Raw genomic sequence first — 22,920 nt, 5'->3', positions numbered from 1 at the left:
CTCCAGAAAGTCATAACTTCAATGCTCAGACATCTTCACACTGGTTTGAAAAGAAGAGGAGATGCTACACAAACAGGCCCCTGTTTCAACTACTCTGAGACCTGGAGCAAGCATCTGATTTGAAATGAGCTCATTTAGTGCCTGAAAGTATAAAATCTCAGATTAAACATTCATGTTATCAAAGTCAGCTTTATTGGCAAAAACCATATGCTCAGAGCACACAGAGGAATTTCAAATTGCAATGCTCCCACAGCCCCCAGCCCTCAAGATAAAAAGATAGAAATACAACAATCTTATGTACAACACAATGCAATATAATACAAAACAATCTTACATAAACAAAAGTGTCCAACACAATCAGAGTGCTATTCATGTTCTGTTGTGAATGAAATATTGGCTCATGCTTTTTGAAAGTCTTAGTTTTCATTTTGTTCAAATTAAATTAATTAATTATTAAATTACTTCTCTGGAATTCAATGTATTTTTGGTTTTTACATTCAAATATGAATAAACTTTTTTTATCTGTAATTGTATGTTTTTATAAGAAGTCATATTTTGCTAATAAAGAACTGTTATTTGTCCAAACCTGTTGTTGTGCTGTGAGCACATGGATGATCTTGAAAAGAAAACATTTGCAGTTGAATTAGAAAATGAGGAGTACTTGATAATTAACAAGGGTCAAAGAATCTGAAAATGGGATTCAAAGCTTTCTTCTTCTTCTTTTTTTTTTTCTCCGTTTCTGGTGATTATTGGACAGGGCAGGGTTTTAGCTCAGAGGTCGGTAACCTGCCCTCTTCTAGCTGTGGCTGCCGGAAGCTTTCAGGGTAAAAGAAATAAAACAAAACTAAGACAATTTTAAACAAACTATTTTTATATTTATTTATTCTATACGCAGTTTTATTAAATGTATTAATAAAACAAAAATTGCAAATATCCACCCTGTCTACCACACCTCTCGCTCTCCCGTGTTTTCCCTGCCAGTGGCTAATAATGAGAGAGCTCCAGCAAGCTAACCGTGGATTAATCCGAAGAACAAAACTCTTGGGGGAAACTGGTGTGTAATTCTCTGTTTGGACTGATTCATTTGCTTTCACCACTTATTATGCTGACTTGCCCGATGTTTAATAACATTTTTTTAATTGTAGTGTCGCGAGACGTTTCCAAGTTTGCTGAAAAGCACCAAGCTGGAGACGAAAAAAAAAAAAAAAAAAGAGGGACTGGAACTGCTAAGCAGACCAAATGCTTTTTTTAGACCTTGTTCAATAAAAATGCAATTATTGCTGCTAGTTTTCTGGTAGCCCATGAGATAGTAAGACACAACATCCATTCACCGATGGAGACTACATAAAAACATAAACAATTCATAAAATTATCAGTGCACCTACTCTCACATCAAATCTTTTGCTGCAAGACAAAGTCTGGTGGCTGTCAAAGGGAGAGGGGCTAAAACAATTTGCTGCGAGTGTGAAACATGTGAAAACTTGCGCTTCACCTACCCAACTGGAAACCGCAGATTGGCTTGAAAAGTTGCACTTCGTGGTAGATATAAGATGACCATCGCATCACCATAACAAGCAGAATGAACAAAAGGAAAAATGGTCCTCAGGATGTTTTGGTGTTCAAGCACAAAATCACTTTTGAGACTACAGAAAGATACATTCTCTCTTTTCCCTTCCCAAGAGAGCTCAGAGCAAGCAATCACATAAAATGTGAGCATTTGCAATATGCAATCATAGTGATGTAAACTGCACTTGGGAAAAGAGTCAGTGAAATCAGAAAGGTGAAAGAAAAAGAAACATTATCCTTTCCTGGTGATGGACCCATCACAGTGAACATATCCGTATTTACAGGAGCAAAACTGGGTGATCTTGAAATTGAACCTGCCGACATAGCTGATAAAGACATATTCAAGTTTTGTTTTTTTTAAATGACAGATGATCTGGAAGATCTGGCCCATCAGAGGCTGCTGTGTTTTATTTATTGGAAAACTGAGATGACGTGAGATAGATTGTATTTGATTAATTTTCCACGAGATGTGAACTCAAACCTGAAAATTGGTTGTTGTTTTTTTAAGTAAAACTGTGTTTTTTCTCCGCTTTAAAGTGTTTGTTATACAGTTCCTAAAAAGTATAAAAGGTCTTATTATTATTATTCATGTATTAAGTATATTATAACACCTCACAGAAATACAAACTTGGACCACTGTGAGCAACATCAGACGTGTGCACTGTGGTCACGCCAGCATTGAATCCATCCAAGTTACATGGTTTATTAAAATGACAACATTTACATGTATGTTAGAATACTTTTAATTAACTGCTTTAGCCCACTTACAATAAAAATGTAAAAAAAAATCTGACATCTGAAATGACCTGTGTAGTATGTTAACACTATTGGAAGTAAAAATAACTTGAACTCCAATTTTGAAAACACAACTTTCTTTTTACTTACAAAGCTCTGACTTGTATTATGAGTCTGTGGTCTGGGAGAGAGTGTCTGCAAAATACAGCATATAATGACCAATGTTGGGCAATTAATTATATAGTTACTTCTTCAAAAAATAACTCAGTTTGACAAACAACAAAGTTTTTTGCAGCTATTTTTTTTAAATGCAGCCAAGGTGTTTTTAAATAAACATTTCAAACTATTTACAGAACAATCAGCTGTTCTGCATCAAATCTGATGCCACACAAATTATTTGTGCCACTCCAAAAAATAATTTCTGTCCACTATGAGATAAAGGAGAACAGCAGCCTGATACCTGCAGGCCTGACAACAGGAGATGTGTCACTCCTGTAACACCTGTAACATTCAGCAGTCGCCTCATTGTCCTGACACACAACAAAACTATTGACTACACTACACGTCGCAAATCTCTCACATCTCAAAACACTGCCGTCACTCCTAAAACTTCCCCCCGTTTCTTTACAACTTGCCATATCCTTTTTTGATTGGTCGACATGGCACTTTTTTTCGACCAATAGGAAAGGGTGGGGGTGTTTTTGGTTTTGCTTTTGCTCACAGGCAGAGAGCGCTTTCGAGACTTTTTTCTTATAGAACGTTTCTTCCCGCAGTAAATATAAACAACGACAGTATTCAGGAAGAAAACCAAACATTACAGATATTTTTTATCATAACTCTGGTTTTACGTGGCCTATCAACATAATTTAAAAACTGGTATAAAGTCCACACTTTTTCCGTCATTTGTTCCGTCTGTCCTGCTCAGATCTCCAATGGTTGTAAACGTTGGCTTCGCTCCACGTCAGCCACGTCGCTTTGCTAGCTAAAACACTGGTGTCGGCACATGAGGAGGCTGTCATAGCCTGTCAACGACGTCGATTAGCTGCGTATATACGAATGTGAATCGCATTATTGGCTGGACTATGGGATAAGGTGGCATCGTTCTAATCCCATACGGGAGGACCAGTCACTCACTGACTAACACTGCAAAACAGAATTGTTAAAGTTTTAATTTTAATTTCAATTCAGGTTAGTTTTTTTTGTGCGCAGAGACCGTGCGCAGCTTAGAGGGAACATTGCTCTAGTGTCCGTATATAAACATGTGTGAGGATGGTGTTAATGTAAAATGTGAATCACAGTGTTCCAGTCTTAAGACTTGACGAATGAAAAACAAGATACTGCAGAGTATTTTTTTTATACTAAGTAAAACTTCAGGTCCCCACCACTATATTTAAACCAATAGAAAGCTGGTGCTCAGAGGAAGAGGGCGGGCTTTACTTGGTGTCGGTGACAGAAATGAAAAAAAGCTCAAATGAGTGAGAAGGACGATGAAGGCAACATCTGTGCTGTGTCTGCTCTGTAAGTAGAATCTCTGTGTTTGTTTGAATTCTTGTACTTTGACTGTCTGCTCTCCTGATAACTGATGATGGAGGAGAAGACATGAAAAACAAATCAGGCTGAATTCAAGTTCAAACACCACGAGGACCAACTGCAGGTCTGAACTGACTCTTTATCTTTGCTCAGGAGTCGAGGAAGCACAGCAGGCAGTGAAAAGATCAAATCATTCACTCATTATATCAACACAGCTGCACAGTGGACACATGACTTTACTGTGGTATTTAAATACAGTGGATACTTTGATTACACTCTGAGTTTACACAGTGTACATAAAAATATGATCACTGTAAGAGCTGCTTTCTAGATGAAAACTTCAGACTGGTGGAGAATCAAGAGTTTTGTTTAATTTTATTTCAGTAATAACCTTAAAGAAGTTCCTTCAGAAAATGTGGCGGAAAATGTTTGAGGTTAAATGGTGATTCGATACAGGCAGGATGTGAAACTGCTGACCAGTCCACATTAACTCTCCCACAGTGGCAGCTGGGATACAGTGTAGCTCTATTGTCAGTCTGAACTTTATTTTAACCTATTCCTGATATCGAACAGAAAATGAGAATATCAGAAAATGATATATCAGAGAGAGATGAGTTTGTGTGTTTGTGTGGAGTTGTTCTTTATGTTCACCTCAAATCAACCTGAGTGTCATTTCTCTTTAGTTCTGATCTCACTGCTGAGCTGCACAACAAACCAAGGTCAGTAACCTTCTTCTGCCACAGTTTAAACCTGAGAAATGCTCACTAATATGACCTGATGGGGTTCATGTTTCAGAATTAAGTAAAACACCTTTGTGTCAGGCAAAAGCAACCAAGCAACAATTGTTTTTTTGTTTTTTTTCATTGTAACCCTCACAGCTCGTCTGACTGTGAGTCCCAGCAGCTCTCAGTTCTTTGAATATAACATTGTGTCTCTGAGCTGTGAGGAGGACGACAGCTCTGCTGGATGGACTCTGAGGAGAAACACAAGCACACGACAGAGGACTCAGTGTGGAACAAATGGATTTGGGCAACTAGCTGGTCGCTCCTGTAAAATCACACTTTTCCTGTCAGACAGTGGAGTTTACTGGTGTGAGTCCAGAGAGGGTCCCATCAGTAACATGGTTAACCTGACAGTCACTGGTAAGCTGAGTGTGTGGAGTTAGTGTTGATGAAGCTGTGTGTAAATGGATGAAATGCTGTAGTTTGTCTCTGTGTTGAGGTGGATCAGTGATCCTGCAGAGTCCTGTCCTCCCTGTGATGGAGGGAGATGACGTCACTCTGCTCTGTAAAAAGAAGAACTCCTCCAACCTCCCAGCTGCTTTCTATAAAGATGGCATCTTCATTGGGAATGAGTCAACAGGTCACATGACCATCCAGCATGTTTCCAGGTCTGATGAAGGCCTCTACAAGTGTGACATCAGCGGTCATGGAGAGTCTCCATCCAGCTGGATCACTGTCACAGGTGACACACTCACCTGTCTGTGTTTCTGCAGCTTTCAACATTCACAATGTGACGACAACTTAATGACTGTGTTTGCTTTATTTTAGACAAACACACCACATCTGTTCTCACTGTGCTGTTGTCTGTTGGATCAGTCTGTGTTGTGGTTCTACTGGTGTTACTGGTTCTGCTGCTGAGATGGCGTGCTCATAGGAAACCTGAAGGTGAGACCTAGACTTCTGGATTTTATATAAATAAAGTTCTGCTGAATAAGCTACACAGCTATTGTGATTAGATGTTTTTATATTGACTCTCACTCCCAATGGAAGTAACTCCAAGCTGTTACACAGTAATGAAAACACATGTTCTTTTTTCTATTTCTTATTCTCTTCATTTACCCCTAACTAATTTCGGGTTAAATGTTGTTGTTTTTTTTTCAGCTGAAAATCCTGAAGAAGTCCAAGAAAACCAAGTCACCTACACTGAGGTCATTTTATCAAATCGTCTGCAAAAACCAGTAAAATCAGAAAGAGGTACATTTTCTTTTATTAAGATTTGTGGTTGGGGGCTGGGTTGTGGTCCATAAAATTAGAACACTTAATGGAAGTGTAGACATTTAGAATTACGTAATCAAAAAATATATATAATTAAATAAATAAATAAATAAACATAAATTATAGGTTCAGCCAAAGAGTACCTTTGAAGAAGAAGAATACCTATGTAGGTGAACACAGAGGGCTTTCTTCCAAAGAGCCTATCAGCAGCTTAAACAGGAAATAAGTGACCAGTCACGTTATTGCATGGAATGGAAAGTTTCAGCTACTCCTTACTTAATGTGGGTCAATTGTTTTTTTGTTTTATTTTCCATTATTATGCGTTCATGTTAATTTAATAGACTACATGCAATAGACAGATTAACTATGGCATCACCTGCAGGTTTCTGGGCCTGACATTTTGAAGCTTCAACGTTAGTTCTCTCAACAAAACTCAAAAATTTAACACCTCCACCTTGGCCATCTGTCTTTTTGTTAGTACCCCCATCTCCAAACCACACATCCTATCACACATCAGATGTATTATTTGTCATATAATGACATTAAAAATGGTCCCAAGGGCACCAACAGAACAAACACTGTGTAGAGATCCAGTTCAAGGACTCCAATTAGCTGAGGTGAAGCCTAGCATACAGCTAATAACAGTTTCTCCATCCACCTGTAAGTCAAAGAGGCCACGCCCCTATGAATGCAAACTTTAAGTTTTAATACAGTTTAAACAGGTGAGTTTTTTTTTTTTTAAATCTACTTAAGGAGTCCTGATACCAGAGATTTTGTAGGTGGTACTAATACCAGTGGAATTACTTTAGTCTCAACACAGAAAAACAAAATGATCATCCAACGTATTTAAACATAAACTCCTTTAAAAAAAAAAAAAAAAAAAAAGAGCTGTTTTAACACTAACAAGGTGGCTGTTCATTTATTTAAAATTTTAACAATATATTTTGTTCCGGGACAAAGACTGAAATGTTAAGATGTTTGCTGAGTGGCCAACTTATGTTACAGTTACATTGTTAGAGTTACATTACCATACCATATGAATTTTTTTTTTAGTCACTGAAAAAAAATTACCCTTTCGCAAAGCTCTGGTTCTCTCAAACAAACTAATAATGAGATTTCAGGAAAATGTGAGAAGGATAATTTTACTGTGAACTGAAACTTACTGAACTTATTTTTGGATGCCAGTCCTTTATGTGCTTCACTAAACTGGAAGTATTTTCTTACAGTAACATTGTTTGCATTTCCTTTTTGCAAAACAGTTATCACCCTTTGGTCCTTCCCTTTAAATGTGAAGTACTTCCCGTCTCTGTCTTTCCTGTCAGTGAGTTGGAGCAAAGCTAACGCAGCAGCTGTACCAATCAATATCTCCCACGTTGCAGCAGTCACAGGTCTGCCTCACATAGGCCAGATGTCAGATGTGTTGTGAATTCTGCCAGTGTCATAACTAAGCAGTAAATTTAGAAGCAGCTCAGATTAATCCCAGATGTGTCTGGGTTTGGTACACACAATATACATACACAGTTGTTTCTCTAATACACAAAGGACTAAAAGACCAACAACTTCCCACTTCTGTAAAATTCTGTCTAAAAAACCCTCAGCAGCAACTTCCTGTTATTGATTCCAGATGACTGTTCTCTGAGGTCGTGACATTTCTCACCACGGTCTTGTCTGGTTTGTGTAACAATTGTTTTGTATTTGAGAGCAGGTTTCATTTGTGCCCTGTGGAGAAATTTTGGTTAGAACTGAAAGAAACTGACATCTGCTTTCTTTCTTTTTTCACACAAACATCCCCAGTTTCATGTGGTAACCACAGTTTCACAGCAGAGGGGATGTTTTTTATTTTGTTTTTAAAAGGAAAAAGCTTGAAAAGTTGTTGCTATTTATAAAAAATTCCTTATTAATCTCTACATAAACAAAAGTAGTATGGTTATGTTATGTTTTTGTCCCTTTATTCATTTCTTTGTTTTATTGTGCAGAGAATGATCCAGCTGCACTCGATACAACACAAGATGTCACTGCTGGGCAGAGAATAAAAGGTACAGCTGCTCTGTACCTTTGTACAGAGTTATTCTAACCACATCATGACTTAAGCACAGAATATCTCCTTTCTGTCAGAGAGAAAACTGTAATGTTGTTTGAACTGTGTTTGTGTTCAGACTTTAAACCAGAGCCAGACGTCGTCTACTCTTCAGTGAAGTAGTCCACCAGTCCAACCACTGACGTCCAGCTCCTGGTCTCTAACTGGTCCGTTCCCTCTTCCTGTCGTTCTCACTGAATGTATTTTTAACTTGAGTTTTCAAATTTTATCCTCTACTAATATATTTCATGTCCTTGACTGTTCTTATGTTTAATTTATTCATGTTTGATGGCGTTTGTTCTCATTCTTATCACACTCATTTAGTTACTCTTCAGCAGTAATATTGTCATGTGTTTTCTCATGTTTGCTTGGAAAAGATATCAAATGGAAAATTTGACTTATTTGTTTGTAGCTAACTGATATATGTCCTTCTTTCAATCATTCAGTGGCTGAAAACAGAACAGCTTCATTCCAGGATGTGCATGTTTGAGACTAAAGGACTGGCATTTTTATATCACCCAAAAACCAAAGAGCAAAGGGATTTGTGTCTCCTTCTGAGACTGAACTGGGGATGTATTTGTTAGAGAATGGTGTAAACCAGGGGTGGGGGAACTCCAGGCCTCAAGGGCCGGTGTCCTGCAGGTTTTAGATGTGTCCCTGATCCAACACAGCTGATTTAAATGGCTAAATAACCTCCTCAACATGTCTTGAAGTTCTCCAGATGCCTGAACTAATCATTTGATTCAGGTGTGTTGACCCAGGGCAAAGCTTTGGAGTTTTCTACCCCTGGTGTAAACTACAACACAATGAAGTCACTTTAAAAAAAAAAAAAAACATTAAGAAGATCTCATGTTCTTACCTCCTCGGCAAAGAGCTGAAAGTGTTTGGTGTCCGATAATTTACACGCATGATCAGTCAGGCTGATTCATGTGTCCCAGCTCTTGGGCTAAACTACTCTGAAGCCTAACATAGCCAAAACATCCATTTAGTACGGTGGCCCTGAAGTGCAAATCACACCAACAAATTGCTAAACACAACAACAAATTAGAGTCTGCAGCTATCTACTGTTAACTCCAAGTATTACAGTTATACAGATATAATTTAAAGACAAAATGTTTTCATCTTTCACTTTAGAGAAATAAAACAGGAACTGAGCAGGTTTGACTTGTTTGTTCTAGGGATGGACCGATCGGATACAGTATTGGTATCGATCCTGACCTAAATTACTTTATTGGATATCGAGGAGAAATAAAAAATGTAACCCGATCCATTAAATGTCACAAAAGCACCTCATAAAACTTGCAACATGGCGTAACCCAGGTTGTGACCTTAGCATGAAGGAGCAGTATGCTTCACACAGTAGAGTAGCTGTTGTGTATGAGGCCTGTCGACATTGTAGAGTTGCTTCACACTGAAAGCATCTGGAGCCAAACCGGCATTTCATCTCTGAGCTATCGCAGAGAAGTAAAGCAAGTGAGTCAGATCATTTTTGAATGTTTGCAAAGCGATCTTGCATTAAGCTTAACAACCGATATATGGAGCTCGGACGTCTGTGCGTTGTCACTGCTAAGTCTGACCATACAAAAGATAGACTCAAGTTTTACTTTAAAAAACAAACAAAACTTTCATACTTGTGTTAAGGTTTGTATGGAAATGACATAACATTCAGCATCAGGTTAAATGTGATAGAAACAGCTTACTGACATTCATCTTGATAACAGATGAGTGTCATGAAGCCATGTTTGCTTTCATTTGCACTTATTTCCACTCTGGATGTCTCTTTACATGTAGCTTTAAGTATGAAAGGGTCCATTTTAAGTTGTGGAATATAAAGATTATTTTGTCCTGATTTTGCACTTCTTTTTTTCAGAACAAAAGAACTTTTGAAATCTGCATAAAATTGCATTTTAAATTATTTTTGAATATTACTTTAAGTACTTAGATTTTAAGTTCTGCTAAATGTTTAAATAAAAAGATCAGCATTGTTGAACTGTGAAATATTTTGGGTGCCGTGTATTCTTTGCATTTTAAAGTGTTAGGTCATACTCAAATTTAAAAAGACCAAATACAAAATGCAACAAGATATAAAAAAAAACAGTTTTATTAATTTTAAAATACACTATATAGGCAGATGTCCAAATTTATGATATCGGTATCAGTCATAAAAAAAATGGTATCGTTCCATCTCTAGTTTATTCTCAGTATCACACTCGTATTTTTTTTTTTCAGTCAAATTTGATCCATTTGAAAGTTTTATCTTGGAAACATTTTATTAATTTAAACTGGATTTCAACACACAAAATAAATTATATTACTTTGCTAACGATTCTGTGTTTTATTCACAGAGAAAAACAAAAGAAAAACAAAAATTGAAGCAAGAATTGTCCAAAAAATAATTAGACAAGGACTTCCTGAAAGACAACAACTCTAAAGTGAAGACCTACAGAGGAGTTTTGTCCCTCTGCAGCCCCTAATCTCCTCAATGTTTTCGGCTGGTGCTAATTGGTCACACCTAGTCAGGTGTGGATAAAAACTTACCTGAGGCAAGCTGGAGTTCACTTGTCTTTGCCTTGGTGGTACCAGTCATTTTAGCCAACCTGGTATTTCATTTTAAGATAAAACCTCTTCTCACTAACACTCTGGTATTCATCTCCTTTTTTTATGTTTCGGCTTTTGAGCCATAGGGCTGCCATCTCTTGCTTTACAAATGGGCGTGCGATAACAAATTAGCCCCATCTTACCAGATACTCACAGAAAAATCTCATTTTCAGATGCTCTTGTTGACTTTGATGCGTTTAAGACTAAACCTTCCACTTGAACATGTTGCACATCTCTTTGATTTTAGCTTAAACTAAAACCACTGTGTTTAACATTACTGTAAATTTACTGTACGCTCACCTCAGCCCATTGGTGCACTGGGCTAAAATACATTGCATACGGGCCAGTGTGCCACACCAGTATGTTGAGATGTTTGGTGACCGTGTGACAGTTATTGACTATTTTGAAGTTTTTATAGAGAGAACACAAAATTTACGCGCTAAGGCAGAGACATATTCCACTTACAAAAGTAGGCACACAATTAAATATCAATTGATGAACTGTTTTCCAGTTTGTTTTGAAATGTTTTTGTTTTTTTGCATTGTTTGTTTGTTTTGTTTTTCCCCGAAGCAGCTAATAAAGCACAACGGAATACAATTTTGCCTCTTTCTTGTAAGCTTCTATAATAAAATGAGAAAATAATGCCAGTTATAAATAAAGACAATTTAATAAATTATGAAACACTTATTTTATTTCTATTGGATCTGAACATGTTGTGTAATACTACAACCTGAAAAGACAAATAGATTGCGTTGGCCTGTACAGGAGATAAAGAAAACATTTTAACGACAGCTATAAAATGAAAAAAATCAGAAAATAGATACGCCAAAGTATGTATGTTGTGAATTACATTGGTAGTATTTTAAACCTGATCTACTAATTCACAGTGAGTGATAGAAAAACGGGTAAAATAAAACATGAAGTGCAGAGTACAGGAAGATGGGTCCACCCTAATGTGACACCGAACCAAAAATCTTAAAAGAAACCTGCAATATTAGAGTTCTGTCTAAACGGGTGTAACTGGAATACTGCCTCAGTTTTCTTAGCAAGCTTTTTTTCTCTCTCTCTTTTTGATTGTCATTGCAACATCCACGGAAATTCTGACCCACTGCTAAACCTTTACCCCACATGTTTACATCTGGCATCACACATGTAATTACAAAAGCTTTGGTTGTCCACACAACTAAGTCACAAAAGTGTGACTTTGTAACAAAAATCTGGTTTGGACCTGCTTGTAGTAGATGCGTGTCTGTTTCAAATCCACTGTTCCATCAGTTAGCCTCAGACAGAACTTGTCATCTTCACAGGCCTGCAGGGGATTGTTGCCTTTTCCACAACATTCACAGTTAACGAGAGCATCAGTGGTCGATGATGAAACCACACTTCTCCGCTTTAAGCTCTCTGTGCTGCAGCTTACTCTGTGAGGTATACCATTCTGTAGCTCTGTCTTCATTTTCTTTTCCCCATTTGATTTGTTGTGGTTCAGTGTCTGAGAGCTGATGTGACAGTTTTTGTGGGTAGCACACTTTCTTCACAGTTGATAACGCAGGAGTGGCATTGGAGGCAAACATAACCGCATGTATGTTTGGCACAGTGATTCTTCCTGCCTGTGCTGTGTGCCAAAAGTCATATTTGTTGCGTCCCCTTGTTTTCATGGAGACATGTAAGTGTTTTGGGGAGGACACAAGGCTGGACAGGGTCTGCATTTAAGTGGCGGAATTCCTTAATAACAGAACAGAGCCCCGACCATTGTGCATGCATAAGATCAGTGGGAGGTTTTAACTCAGTCAGTGTTCTTTGTTTTAGCAAACTGCAACCAGTATGCGTCCAGATTCTGGGTACAGAACACTCACTTTGTCCTTCACTAATGGACTGGTCGAGTGCCCTTTTCCTTGCTGTACTGGTGGTGTAGTTGATTGCATGGCCTGGGACTCCTTGCACTTTCTTCATATTTGAGGGCATTATCCAGTAAGCCTGGACATCTGTATGTGTGATGTTCCCTCGTAGACGCACTGCAGTGTAAATTTTGTACAGGAGAGCTGCCACATGTACACACTTCTCTGCCACACCCCCCATGCATGTACAATGGGCACTCTCAACCTCCCATTAGATTTAAGGATAACCCGTCTAAGTACCCTCTATGTTTGATGATGCCACACAGCCTCAGCGCCACCTCTTGCAGGTGCCACTGCTTCCTGATTTTCAGGACCTGGTATGCAGGCAGTTTGATCCCCTACAGCCCTGCATCACTGGTCCCCTGCCTGTAAGTGGTTTGCTCCTCTGCATGGCCAAGAACAGATTGACTGTGGCACCTTCCCCTGGTGGATCTGCCCCTGAACCCTCTGGTTGCCATTTCGGGCTCCCTCCTGGGGCGGCCTGCATGCCCTAACAATGAGGGATGTCCTGTTGACTAAGTTGCACAGAGCAATGGTAACGCAGGCCTGCCTCTCCAATTTGACAGCCATTTTTTTTGCTTCGTGTACGACACTTGGCCCGCCAGTTGCAGGCTAGTTTGGGGGACCTAGACGGCGTAGGGGAGCTTCTGTCTGCCTCCTCTCAACTAGCCTCGCTTATGAAAGAGCAGGCCACTGCTATGGGCTGCACTTTAGGCTGATTCTGGGTAGTACGCCGCCACCTGTGGCTGTCTCAGTCCTGGCTCCATGTCGGACGACCGGGACTGCCTTATGAGACTGTTGGTTGACCCTTCAGCCATGTTCGACCAAGGTGCGGCCTGGCTCCTGCAGCAGGCTACAGAGACTCACGGCACTGCTTAGTAGGTTTCATAGACGCGGCAGTCACGCCCAGGGCAGGCAGGGAGGATGTGGAGTCTCTCAGTCCTCCAGCCACCCCTCCCTCCTGACATCTCTTGGTGCCAGGCCACCCAGCCCTATCCACAGAGCAGTGCAGGGTGGCCTGGTCAGCCCTGGGGGCGGACCCTTGGGTGGTTTCCACTATGACCCAGGGTTATCGCCTGCAGTTGACAGTAACATAATGTCCCGACCTTTAACCCTGTGAGCAACCCGAAGCAGGCCCTGGTGCTGCGGGAGGAACTGGTGATGCTTCTGGCAAAGGGGGCCATACAGGAGGTGGACGTTGGGGACCGCAAAGTGGGGGTTTTCTCCCACTACTTACTGGTCGCCAAGCAGGACGGGGGTCTTTGTCCCATTCTGGACAACAGGGGCCTCAATTGTTATCTCTGGCCCCTGAAGTGCAAGATGTTGATGGTCCTCAGATTCAGGTTCGAGAGCAGATCTTCGAGTTCCGCGCCCGCCTCTTTGGCATCTCCCTGGCACTCCGAACCTTCACCAGGTGTGTGCACACCGCCCTCGCTCCTATGAGGCTGCGGGGCCTCAGGATCTTGGACGACAGGCTGGTCTGCGCCTCCTCAATAGAACAGTGCCGCAGCCATGTTGCCCTTCTGGTCTCCCATGTTCAGGCTCTGGGGCTCTGCCTGAATCCCAAGAAGTGCTGGTTGGAACCACCTCAGAGTACTACCTTTCTAGGCATGTACCTGGACTCCGTCAGGGGCTTAGTGTCCCTCACAGCAGAACGGTAGCGGGTCTTCAGGGTGTGCCTGGACCACTTCAGCCTCCACTCTTGGGTGAACTGGGGCCTGTGTCTCCGCCTCATGGGCCTGAATGCTGCAGTTGGAGTCCCAGCTAGAGGCAGGCAGAGTCGCTGTTACCCTGCGTGGGCTGGTGGCTGCGATTAAGGCTATTTGTCTTGGTCGCTCAGCACTCAGCGACACCGACACTGCTTTGATTTCGTGGTTCTTGAGGGGTGCCCAGATCATATGCCAGGGTCCCCATTCCCCCCGGGATCTGGACCTGGTCCTTCATGCCCTCCAGCGCCCTCCCTTCGAGCCTCTGGAAAAAGCAGAGTTGAAGTGGCTGCTGCTCAAGACCGCCTTTCTTCATCGCCAGAAAAATTAGTGAGCTCCGCTGTCGGTCCATGGTGAATGCTGCAGGTGGCTGCCAGAGGGTGGTCCTCTGGCCAAACCCTACCTTCTTGCCGTAAGTCCTCTCGGATTTCCACCTTCCCCAGTCAGTTGAGCTGCGGTCAGCTCCCACAGAAGGTTTGGACTGGGAGGAGGCGCAGCGTCTCTGGGCCCTGTGCCCCGTACAAGCACTGGTGCTGTACGTTGTACGTACTCAGCCAATTCGGACCACGGACCAACTGTTTGTCTCGTTCCATCCCAGGATCCTGGGCAGGCCCCTGTCCAAGTCCTAGTTGTCCCGTTGGGCTGTAGAGGCCATCCGCCAGGCTTACTCCTTGGCAGCAATCCCTCTCCCCTCGGGTGTGTGAGCACACTCAACACGTGGGGTGGCCACTTTTTGGGCCTTGTGGACAGATGCCTCCCTCTCCTCATTTTGTGTGGTCGCCACGTGGTCCTCAGCCACCACTTTTACGTGGTTTTACCACTTGAACGTGGCAGCCAGCCCCTCTTTGGGAAGCGGGTGCTGGGTGCCCATCGGTGGTAACTGTCGTTCCCTGGTCTGCCTGGCGTATTGCAGGCTGACCGAAAGCATCCGATCGGTTGCAGTATTTGCGTCTTGCAGGGCCGGTTCAGGCCAGTCTTGCGGACTGATGCCTCCGACTCGGCCTTGCGTCTGGCAAGGCCCTGGCCGGGGTGGCGTGGATATACGTACATTTGTAAATAGTTCGTTGATACATTGACTCTGGGTTCGGTTGCACTGTTTCCTCACGGGGTGTCTTACAGAGTTACCCCTATACATATGGAATATATAATGGAGTGGAGAGAGAGTCTCGATATAGCCATGACAAATTGTGCCCCTTTGCGCATTATGGCTCATTTGAAGTGCTGCTAACAGTTGGGGGAAGACATACAGTGGGGCAAAAAAGTATTTAGTCAGCCACCGATTGTACAAGTTCCCCCACTTAAAATGATGACAGAGGTCAGTAATTTGCACCAGAGGTACACTTCAACTGTGAGAGACAGAATGTGAAAAAAAAATCCATGAATCCACATGGTAGGATTTGTAAAGAATCTGTCTTTTATACAGATGATGAGTTCAAACAGGTGCCATTCATACAGGTAACGAGTGGGGGACAGAAAAGCTTCTTACAGAAGACGTTACAGGTCTGTGAGAGCCAGAGATTTTCCTTGTTTGAGGTGACCAAATACTTATTTTCCACCCTAATTTACGAATAAATTCTTTACAAATCCTACCATGTGGATTCATGGATTTTTTTTTCACATTCTGTCTCTCACAGTTGAAGTGTACCTCTGGTGCAAATTACTGACCTCTGTCATCATTTTAAGTGGGGGAACTTGCACAATCGGTGGCTGACTAAATACTTTTTTGCCCCACTGTATGTCTGTAAAAAAGTAAACCAGTGTGTCTTTGGACACCTGTAATTAAAATATTTTCAGAGGGCCTCGGTGTCTGAATGGCTCCAGTTCAGCTCCATAACAGCAGCGACCCTGGTTTGATTCCTGTGTTTCAGCCTCTCTCACTGAGGGGGACGTCCACTACATGGAAATGGATCTGATTATCAACCAATCTACAGATCACTGAGAACAGAGGACATCTTATTCCTCAGATTTTTATATAAAGATGTTTATAGAAAATACTGGATCATATTAAAACAATAGTTAATTTTTTTAAAGGGATTATAGTGTGATTGTAGTTAGATTTCAAAATAACTTTTTCAAGCAACATCATATCACAAAGAAAAAAGTGAGCCCCTCACGACTTTCTTTGAACCAATAGAAAAGCTGGTGCTCAGAGGAAGAGGGCGGGCTTTACTTGGTGTCAGTGAGAGAAATGACAAAAAGCTCAAATGAGTGAGAAGGACGATGAAGGAAACATCTGTGCTGTGTCTGCTCTGTAAGTAGAATCTCTGTGTTTGTTTGAATTCTTGTACTTTGACTGTCTGCTCTCCTGATAACTGATGATGGAGGAGAAGACATGAAAAACAAATCAGGCTGAATTCAAGTTCAAACACCACGAGGACCAACTGCAGGTCTGAACTGACTCTTTATCTTTGCTCAGGAGTCGAGGAAACACAGCAGGCAGTGAAAAGATCAAATCATTCACTCATTATATCAACACAGCTGCACAGTGGACACATGACTTCACTGGGTTATTATAGTGAACATTTGTATATACTCGGAGTAGTCAGTGTACATGAGTGACCACAGTAAGAGCTGCTTTTTAGATAAAAATTGGGATAGCAGATGGAGATGCCAAACTGTTTGAATACGTTTAAGTAGTAGATAATTTGTAAAGTATATACTCAGCATGTACATAATGATCACAGTAAAAGCTGAGTCCACTCTCTGTAAATACTTATGTCAGTAAGTTCCTCCAGAAATGTTGATTAAAACACTATAAAAATGTTATTTAAATTAGTTTTAACAGCACAGGTAGCGGAGAGGTGCAGTGGTTAGTGTGTTTGTGATACAGGCAAAGTGTGAGCCAAATGAGCCAAATCCAGAAGTGGGCAGAAAGACTCATGTGAAAATGTGAAAATGTGATTTCTTTAAACAAAACATAATCATTGGAATTTTGGCTGACTGGGGAGAGAAAAAACTAACATCAGAATCAGAATCAGAAAGGGGTTTATTGCCAAATGTTGAGCAGGTTTACAACATTAGGAAATTGCTGCGGTGCTTCAGTGCAAACATAGTGTCATAAATAGCACTTAAATAGACATGAAAAAATAAAAGTAGGAATAAGAATTAAAAGTGCTACGTAGAAAGATATGTGCATGAGATATACATGAGATATATACATGAGAATAAGAATTAAGAGTGCTTGGACTGCCTAACAGACAAGCAGGAGAGCACACAGATTGCAGGTGATCAGGAACTGAAGAAAACTGAGGGCTTAAATAAAAACATGAGGCAATTAGAGAGAAAGGCCACAGCTGGTGAAAATGAGGCACAGGTGAACCGAAGCTAAGTTACTAGACAAGAGGAAGAAAAAACTGAACACAATAAGACACAAGCATAAAGAAATAAACACTAACACAAGAGACGAGACTGACTTAACACAGGAGATGCACAGAGACCAGACTCAGATTAACATCAGCAAACAAGGAACTAAGATCTGCAAACATAGACACAAAACTCAGAAGCACTCAAACTCATGACTAAATAATAAAACACTAGAATGTGAGCTACCTCATAAATCCAAAAATAAAATTCAAAAGACTGTGTCAATGTCATTTCTATGTTTGTCAGCTGTTTGTGTGGAGTTGTTCTTTATGTTCACCTCAAACCAACCTGAGTGTCATTTCTCTTTAGTTCTGATCTCACTGCTGAGCTGCACAACAAACCAAGGTCAGTAACCTTCTTCTGTCACAGTTTAAACCTGACAAATGCTCACTGATATGACCTGATTGGGTTCATGCTTCACAATGGAGCTCACATGTAAAACTTCATCTTTTCACCAAAATTCTCATTTTCAACCTGATAAACTCTGACATGTTTTACACATTTGGATTAAAACTTTTACTTTCAGTAAAGATCTCAAAGACGTGATCATCAGTTTTTAATTTTAACCCTCACAGCTCGTCTGACTGTGAGTCCCAGCAGCTCTCAGTTCTTTAAAAGAGACTTTGTGTCTCTGAGCTGTGAGGAGGACGACAGCTCTGCTGGATGGACTCTGAGGAGAAACACGAGCAAAGGACAGAGGACTCAGTGTGGAGATATTTGGGGAGAAGGTGCTGGTTCTTCCTGTAACATCGGCATGATGATGCTTCATGACAGTGGAGTTTACTGGTGTGAGTCCAGAGAGGGTCCCATCAGTAACATGGTTAACCTGACAGTCACTGGTAAGCTGAGTGTGTGGAGTTAGTGTTGATGAAGCTGTGTGTAAATGGATGAAATGCTGTAGTTTGTCTCTGTGTTGAGGTGGATCAGTGATCCTGCAGAGTCCTGTCCTCCCTGTGATGGAGGGAGATGACGTCACTCTGCTCTGTAAAACAAAGACCACTCCCTCCAACCTCCCAGCTGCTTTCTATAAAGATGGCTCCCTCATCAGGAAGCAGCCTACAGGTCACATGACCATCCAGCATGTTTCCAGGTCTGATGAAGGCCTCTACAAGTGTGACATCAGCGGTCATGGAGAGTCTCCATCCAGCTGGATCACTGTCACAGGTGACACACTCACCTGTCTGTGTTTCTGCAGCTTTCAACATTCACAATGTGACGACAACTTAATGACTGTGTTTGCTTTATTTTAGGGGAACACACCACCACACCTCCACCTACATCCACACCTCCACCTACATCCACACCTCCTGCTGTTCTCTCTGTGTTGTCATGTGTTGGATCAATCTGTATTTTGGTTCTACTGGTGTTACTGGTTCTGCTGGTGAGACGATGTGTTCACACAAGACCTGAAGGTGAGACTCAGACTTCCTGATATTTCATGTATGAGTTTATTTAGTAGAATAAAGTTTATTAACGTTTATTACGATCACAGTAACAAATTTGTTTACATATTTAATTTTTATTATTGTTCATTTTTTAAATTTCAGCAGAAGTTCACAGGCATTATGTTTACTCTGACTAGTTTCTTAAATTTATTCAATTCATTTGAGTTCAATTGCAAAACCAGTTGCCTCAAGGTGTTTTCTATTGTTTGGTAAAAGCTGTATAGTTAAAAAAAAAAAAAAAATAAGGAATAAAGACAAAAAATCCAACCCCAACAATCATATAACCCCCCCCCCCCCCCCCCCATGAACCAGAGCTTTAGTGACAGTCAAAAAGCAGCAAAACAAGACTCAGGGAGACTCATGTGATTGGTTTGAGGGGAGGAAGACAGGACAAATAATAATCTAATAATGGCTAATAATTAAATGTAGAGAAATATATAAACACTTAGCGAGTGGAAAAAAAAAGGTGAAGGAGAAGGAAACACTCAGTGCATGTCACCATCACTGTGAGAGGAAATGGAAATGGAAGAAATTTAAATTAATATTGATGGACATAACCTGGTTAAAAATGACTATACGATTTCTCACAGTGTCACTGGAGGCCAAGGTAATGTTAAATTCTCAGTTCTTTTGATCTTTGGGCTGAAGGAAGGACAACACTCGGTGTATAAATGCTCAATCAAAAAATCTCTTTATTCCATACAATTCTTATTATTCCATACAACACTTTTGAGCATAAACCATCCGGAGGGGAGAGCACAGGAGGGTGTCCGCGCGTTTCTCACATTCTGATAGCTTCAGCCCCCCTCCAAAGTCATAATACCTAAGCATCCACATTCTTTCTCTCTCTCAGTGAGCCTAAGTTATGACCTTGGCTTCCTGTGTTCTGTTCTTTTCTAATCAGTCAAAAAAGGCCATGATTCTCTGAAAACAATATTTCTTATACCTCATCAGTATAATGCATCATTAAACAATATCATCCATTTACAATAAATCAGCAGTCTAATGTAATACAAATCAATACAATAATAATACAAATCAGTTTAATAAATGTAATAGTTATCACCTTTTTCTAAGTCAGGAGAATAATGCAAACTAAAACTACATAATAATTTCACAATCTTTAATTAGGGGTATAACACGGCACAAGATAATAAAATGATCTCACAGTAACAAAAATGAGAGTAAGTATCTGGTTAGATAGCACAATTATGAGATTTTTGGGGGTCAAAACCCTGTTTAAAGATTTAAATTATATTACTGAATTGTTTTTCATTGTTTCAGCAGATCGAGGAGAAAGTGGAGAAGATGACCTCATCACTCATCTCATCATCAAGATATCAGTTTATCAACAACAATCTGTCAAAGAAAGACGAGGTAGTGTTATTATTATTTTGTTCTTTATGAAGTTCATCACCATCGCATGAGAGTTCTTTAATATTCTTTAAATATTCTTAGTAAATATATTTATGGAAAGAATTTTGACAAGCAATCCCCAAAAGTTGATTCTGCTCATCTGGACAAAATGTTTTCAGTGGGAGAAACGTTTCGTCACTCATCCAGGTGACTCCTTCAGTCTCAGCTGACTGCAGGTTTCAATCTTATAAACAGTACATTTGCATATTGACTGAAATCAGCCCACAGAAGGAACAATGGGCTGGGAGGTCAGTTCCTTGATCATTAATATGCAAATTGTCACAGCCACTGATCAATAATAATTGATTAATGGCCATTATCACCATTCACAGAGAGTTGGGGAATGGCTGCCATCACAGCATTGTAAGATGGTGAAAGATGTACCCTTAGGCCCAAAAAGAGTCAGTCAACAGCTGAAACAAATATTTATTTAATTGTGTCAAAAATTTAATAGAAATTTGGTTCAAATGTGACAGATCAGCATTTTTCTTTAGGGACTCTTTGATTTTATTTTAACTAATGACTCAGCCTTGGGTCCAGATGTCAGGTGTGTTGTGAACTCAGAACATTATCAGTGTTGTAATTGAAAAGTAGGAGCTTAGAGAAGCTCTGATTAGTCTGACATGTATCTGCTGTCTGGTTTTTGGTGCTCATGAATTTATTTTCACTATGAGAAATAAAAGAAACATGAATGGACACGATGTCTTTTTAAAAAGTTCACAATCGTTTATTATTTTGAAGTTCTTCATGTAAAACCATCAGCAGCAACTTCCTGTTGTTGATTACAGTTCATCTAACACATGAATGTTCTCGCCACAGTTTTTACTGTTTTGTCTAATAAAAGTGTTCATGCTGTGAGAACGTATTTGCTTTGTGCTCTGTGGTGAAGAGTGTCAGTCTGCAGTGGAAAAAGATGGCAGCTTTGTGGTCGTCCACCTGCATCTTTCTCAGAAACACCCCACAGTTCTTTGTGGTCACTCAGTGTTTCACAGCAAAGGTGTTAAGACGAGAAAAAAAAACTGTACAAAGATGCTGTGGTTTTTAAAGCAGAACATCAGTGGCATGTAGCTCCTCCTGTTCATGATCCATCACAGTTCTCAGGTTACTGTAACATGTGATGTACAGAAAGAAAGATGTACTCTGTCCAACACAGACAAAATCTAAAATCTAAAAACTCCACTGAGAAGTCACAAAAACAGTCGAATAGATTCAAATTAATCTGGTTTCACTAAAACCTGACCTTTGCAATGGCTGGCACATCATGTAGTTTCGTGATGGAACATTAGAAACAGTAAAAATGTTTTGCCATGTTTACCTGCACTGGTGTAGTTGCAGTTTGTTGAAGTTTTTTTTTTTTTTTTTTAGACATTTATTCGGCTGTGGTCTACTTAGCAGTGAGAGCTGAAGACATCGGTTATGGATAAACAACCATTACAACAAGATGACAGAACAGGTACAGCTGCTCTTTATCTTTGAACAGAGACAAGCTAGCTGCTCATGCTGTTTTCATCCATCATGCTAAGCTAAGCTGATCAAACCACATCGTCACTCAAGCTCAGAACTCAGTCCAGTGTGATGCAGAGAGGTGGAGATTGGAGGGCTTGATTAAACTACAAAGCTTGTAATTATGTTTCCTGTTGTTTGAACTGTGTGTGTTTGTGTTCAGACTTTAAACCAGAGCCAGACGTCGTCTACTGTTCACTGAAGTAGTCCACCAGTCCAACCACTGACGTCCAGCTGTTGGTCTCTAACTGGTCCCCCCAGCACCTCAGACCAGAATACAAAATTATAACAAAGGTGCAACACATTTTTCTTTAAAAAAAATAAATAAATAAACCAAATGCCTGAATGACATAAAAGGCTCAAGACTGTCCTTTCCAAGCAGGGATCAATGTCTACACACACTACTTTAGCAACGCACACAACTCACCATGCCTAGACATCCACTGTTGAGCCAGTGTGCAAAGTGGCCTTTGTTAGCTCAACCTCTGTGCTCTGGACCACGTGCTCAATAGTGCAATTACGCTCTCTCGCCACAAGGGTGCTCTCACACACTGTTGACAACCTTTCCAACAGAAATATTAAACACATTTTAAATATTTTCACTGTGCTGTTGAAATTGTTCTTAGGTTCATATTAGAAGTATTACTGCCCAATCATGAGTACAGTCATGTTTATTCCACTGACTATTTCATGATTAACCTGAATACAAGTGAAAGTAAAGGAATCTTCATCCACAGTTATACACAATGCAGCCATTTATAAAACTCATACATCTGAATCATTGTGTTCCAGTGAGTAGAGCATGTCTGCACAGCTGTCATTGTTCACTTTAACCTCATGGTGGCAGTGTTGTTACAATGAAACATGAATATTTTGCTCTCCACAGAACACTTAATGTTTCCTTTAACGTCAGAGTTTGATGGTTTTTCACAGTGAAATTATTTAAATCTGATTCAAACCCTGTTCATTAACGTTAGATATTAGAATCAGATATACATCACACAAATAAAGGAAAAGTTTAATGTTTATTTATTTTTCATTTGTCTTTGAGTTCGAGTCTCTACGATCCACCACGGGGTGCATTTCAGC

The 22,920-nt window shown here is 40.4% G+C and overlaps 2 protein-coding genes and 1 pseudogene across 2 annotated transcripts; 2 read left to right on the top strand and 1 right to left on the bottom strand.

Moving 5' to 3' along the window:
- The first annotated feature begins 3,233 nt into the window (after positions 1-3,233).
- On the top strand, positions 3,234-8,741 carry LOC147334128 (Fc receptor-like protein 4). The gene is made up of 7 exons (XM_086285878.1): positions 3,234-3,261; positions 4,710-4,973; positions 5,053-5,295; positions 5,382-5,498; positions 5,715-5,807; positions 7,805-7,864; positions 7,985-8,741. The coding sequence occupies exons 1-7, from the start codon at positions 3,234-3,236 to the stop codon at positions 8,026-8,028; spliced, it is 849 nt and encodes a 282-aa protein (XP_086142004.1). The 3' UTR covers positions 8,029-8,741.
- A 2,712-nt stretch (positions 8,742-11,453) lies between these two features.
- On the bottom strand, positions 11,454-12,597 carry LOC147334127 (uncharacterized; annotated as a pseudogene).
- A 3,727-nt stretch (positions 12,598-16,324) lies between these two features.
- On the top strand, positions 16,325-18,899 carry LOC147334126 (Fc receptor-like protein 5). Its single transcript, XM_086286707.1, has 5 exons — positions 16,325-16,355; positions 17,777-17,812; positions 18,043-18,306; positions 18,386-18,631; positions 18,718-18,899. Exons 1-5 carry the CDS (start codon positions 16,325-16,327, stop codon positions 18,897-18,899), a joined length of 759 nt encoding a protein of 252 aa, XP_086142833.1.
- Positions 18,900-22,920: the final 4,021 nt, after the last annotated feature.

This window comes from Aulonocara sp. 'chitande type north' Nkhata Bay, linkage group LG3 (genome assembly GCF_057382095.1).
Source record: "Aulonocara sp. 'chitande type north' Nkhata Bay isolate Kocher_YH1m ecotype deep benthic linkage group LG3, A_spYH_male_GT1.1, whole genome shotgun sequence".
NCBI lineage: Eukaryota > Metazoa > Chordata > Actinopteri > Cichliformes > Cichlidae > Aulonocara > Aulonocara sp. 'chitande type north' Nkhata Bay.
Note: the sequence above shows the minus strand (reverse complement) of the source record. Positions and strands in the feature narration are given on the sequence as shown.

What these genes read in the sequence shown, in the direction of transcription:
- LOC147334126 (XM_086286707.1), top strand. Translation starts at nt 16,325, where the DNA reads ATGAAGGAAACATCTGTGCTGTGTCTGCTCT. An exon ending in ATCTGTGCTGTGTCTGCTCT is followed by an intron (nt 16,356 to 17,776) that starts GTAAGTAGAATC and finishes ATTTCTCTTTAG; the next exon opens with TTCTGATCTCACTGCTGAGC. An exon ending in CAGCTGGATCACTGTCACAG is followed by an intron (nt 18,632 to 18,717) that starts GTGACACACTCA and finishes GCTTTATTTTAG; the next exon opens with GGGAACACACCACCACACCT.
- LOC147334128 (XM_086285878.1), top strand. Translation starts at nt 3,234, where the DNA reads ATGGTTGTAAACGTTGGCTTCGCTCCAC. An exon ending in ACCAGTAAAATCAGAAAGAG is followed by an intron (nt 5,808 to 7,804) that starts GTACATTTTCTT and finishes TTTATTGTGCAG; the next exon opens with AGAATGATCCAGCTGCACTC. An exon ending in TGCTGGGCAGAGAATAAAAG is followed by an intron (nt 7,865 to 7,984) that starts GTACAGCTGCTC and finishes GTTTGTGTTCAG; the next exon opens with ACTTTAAACCAGAGCCAGAC.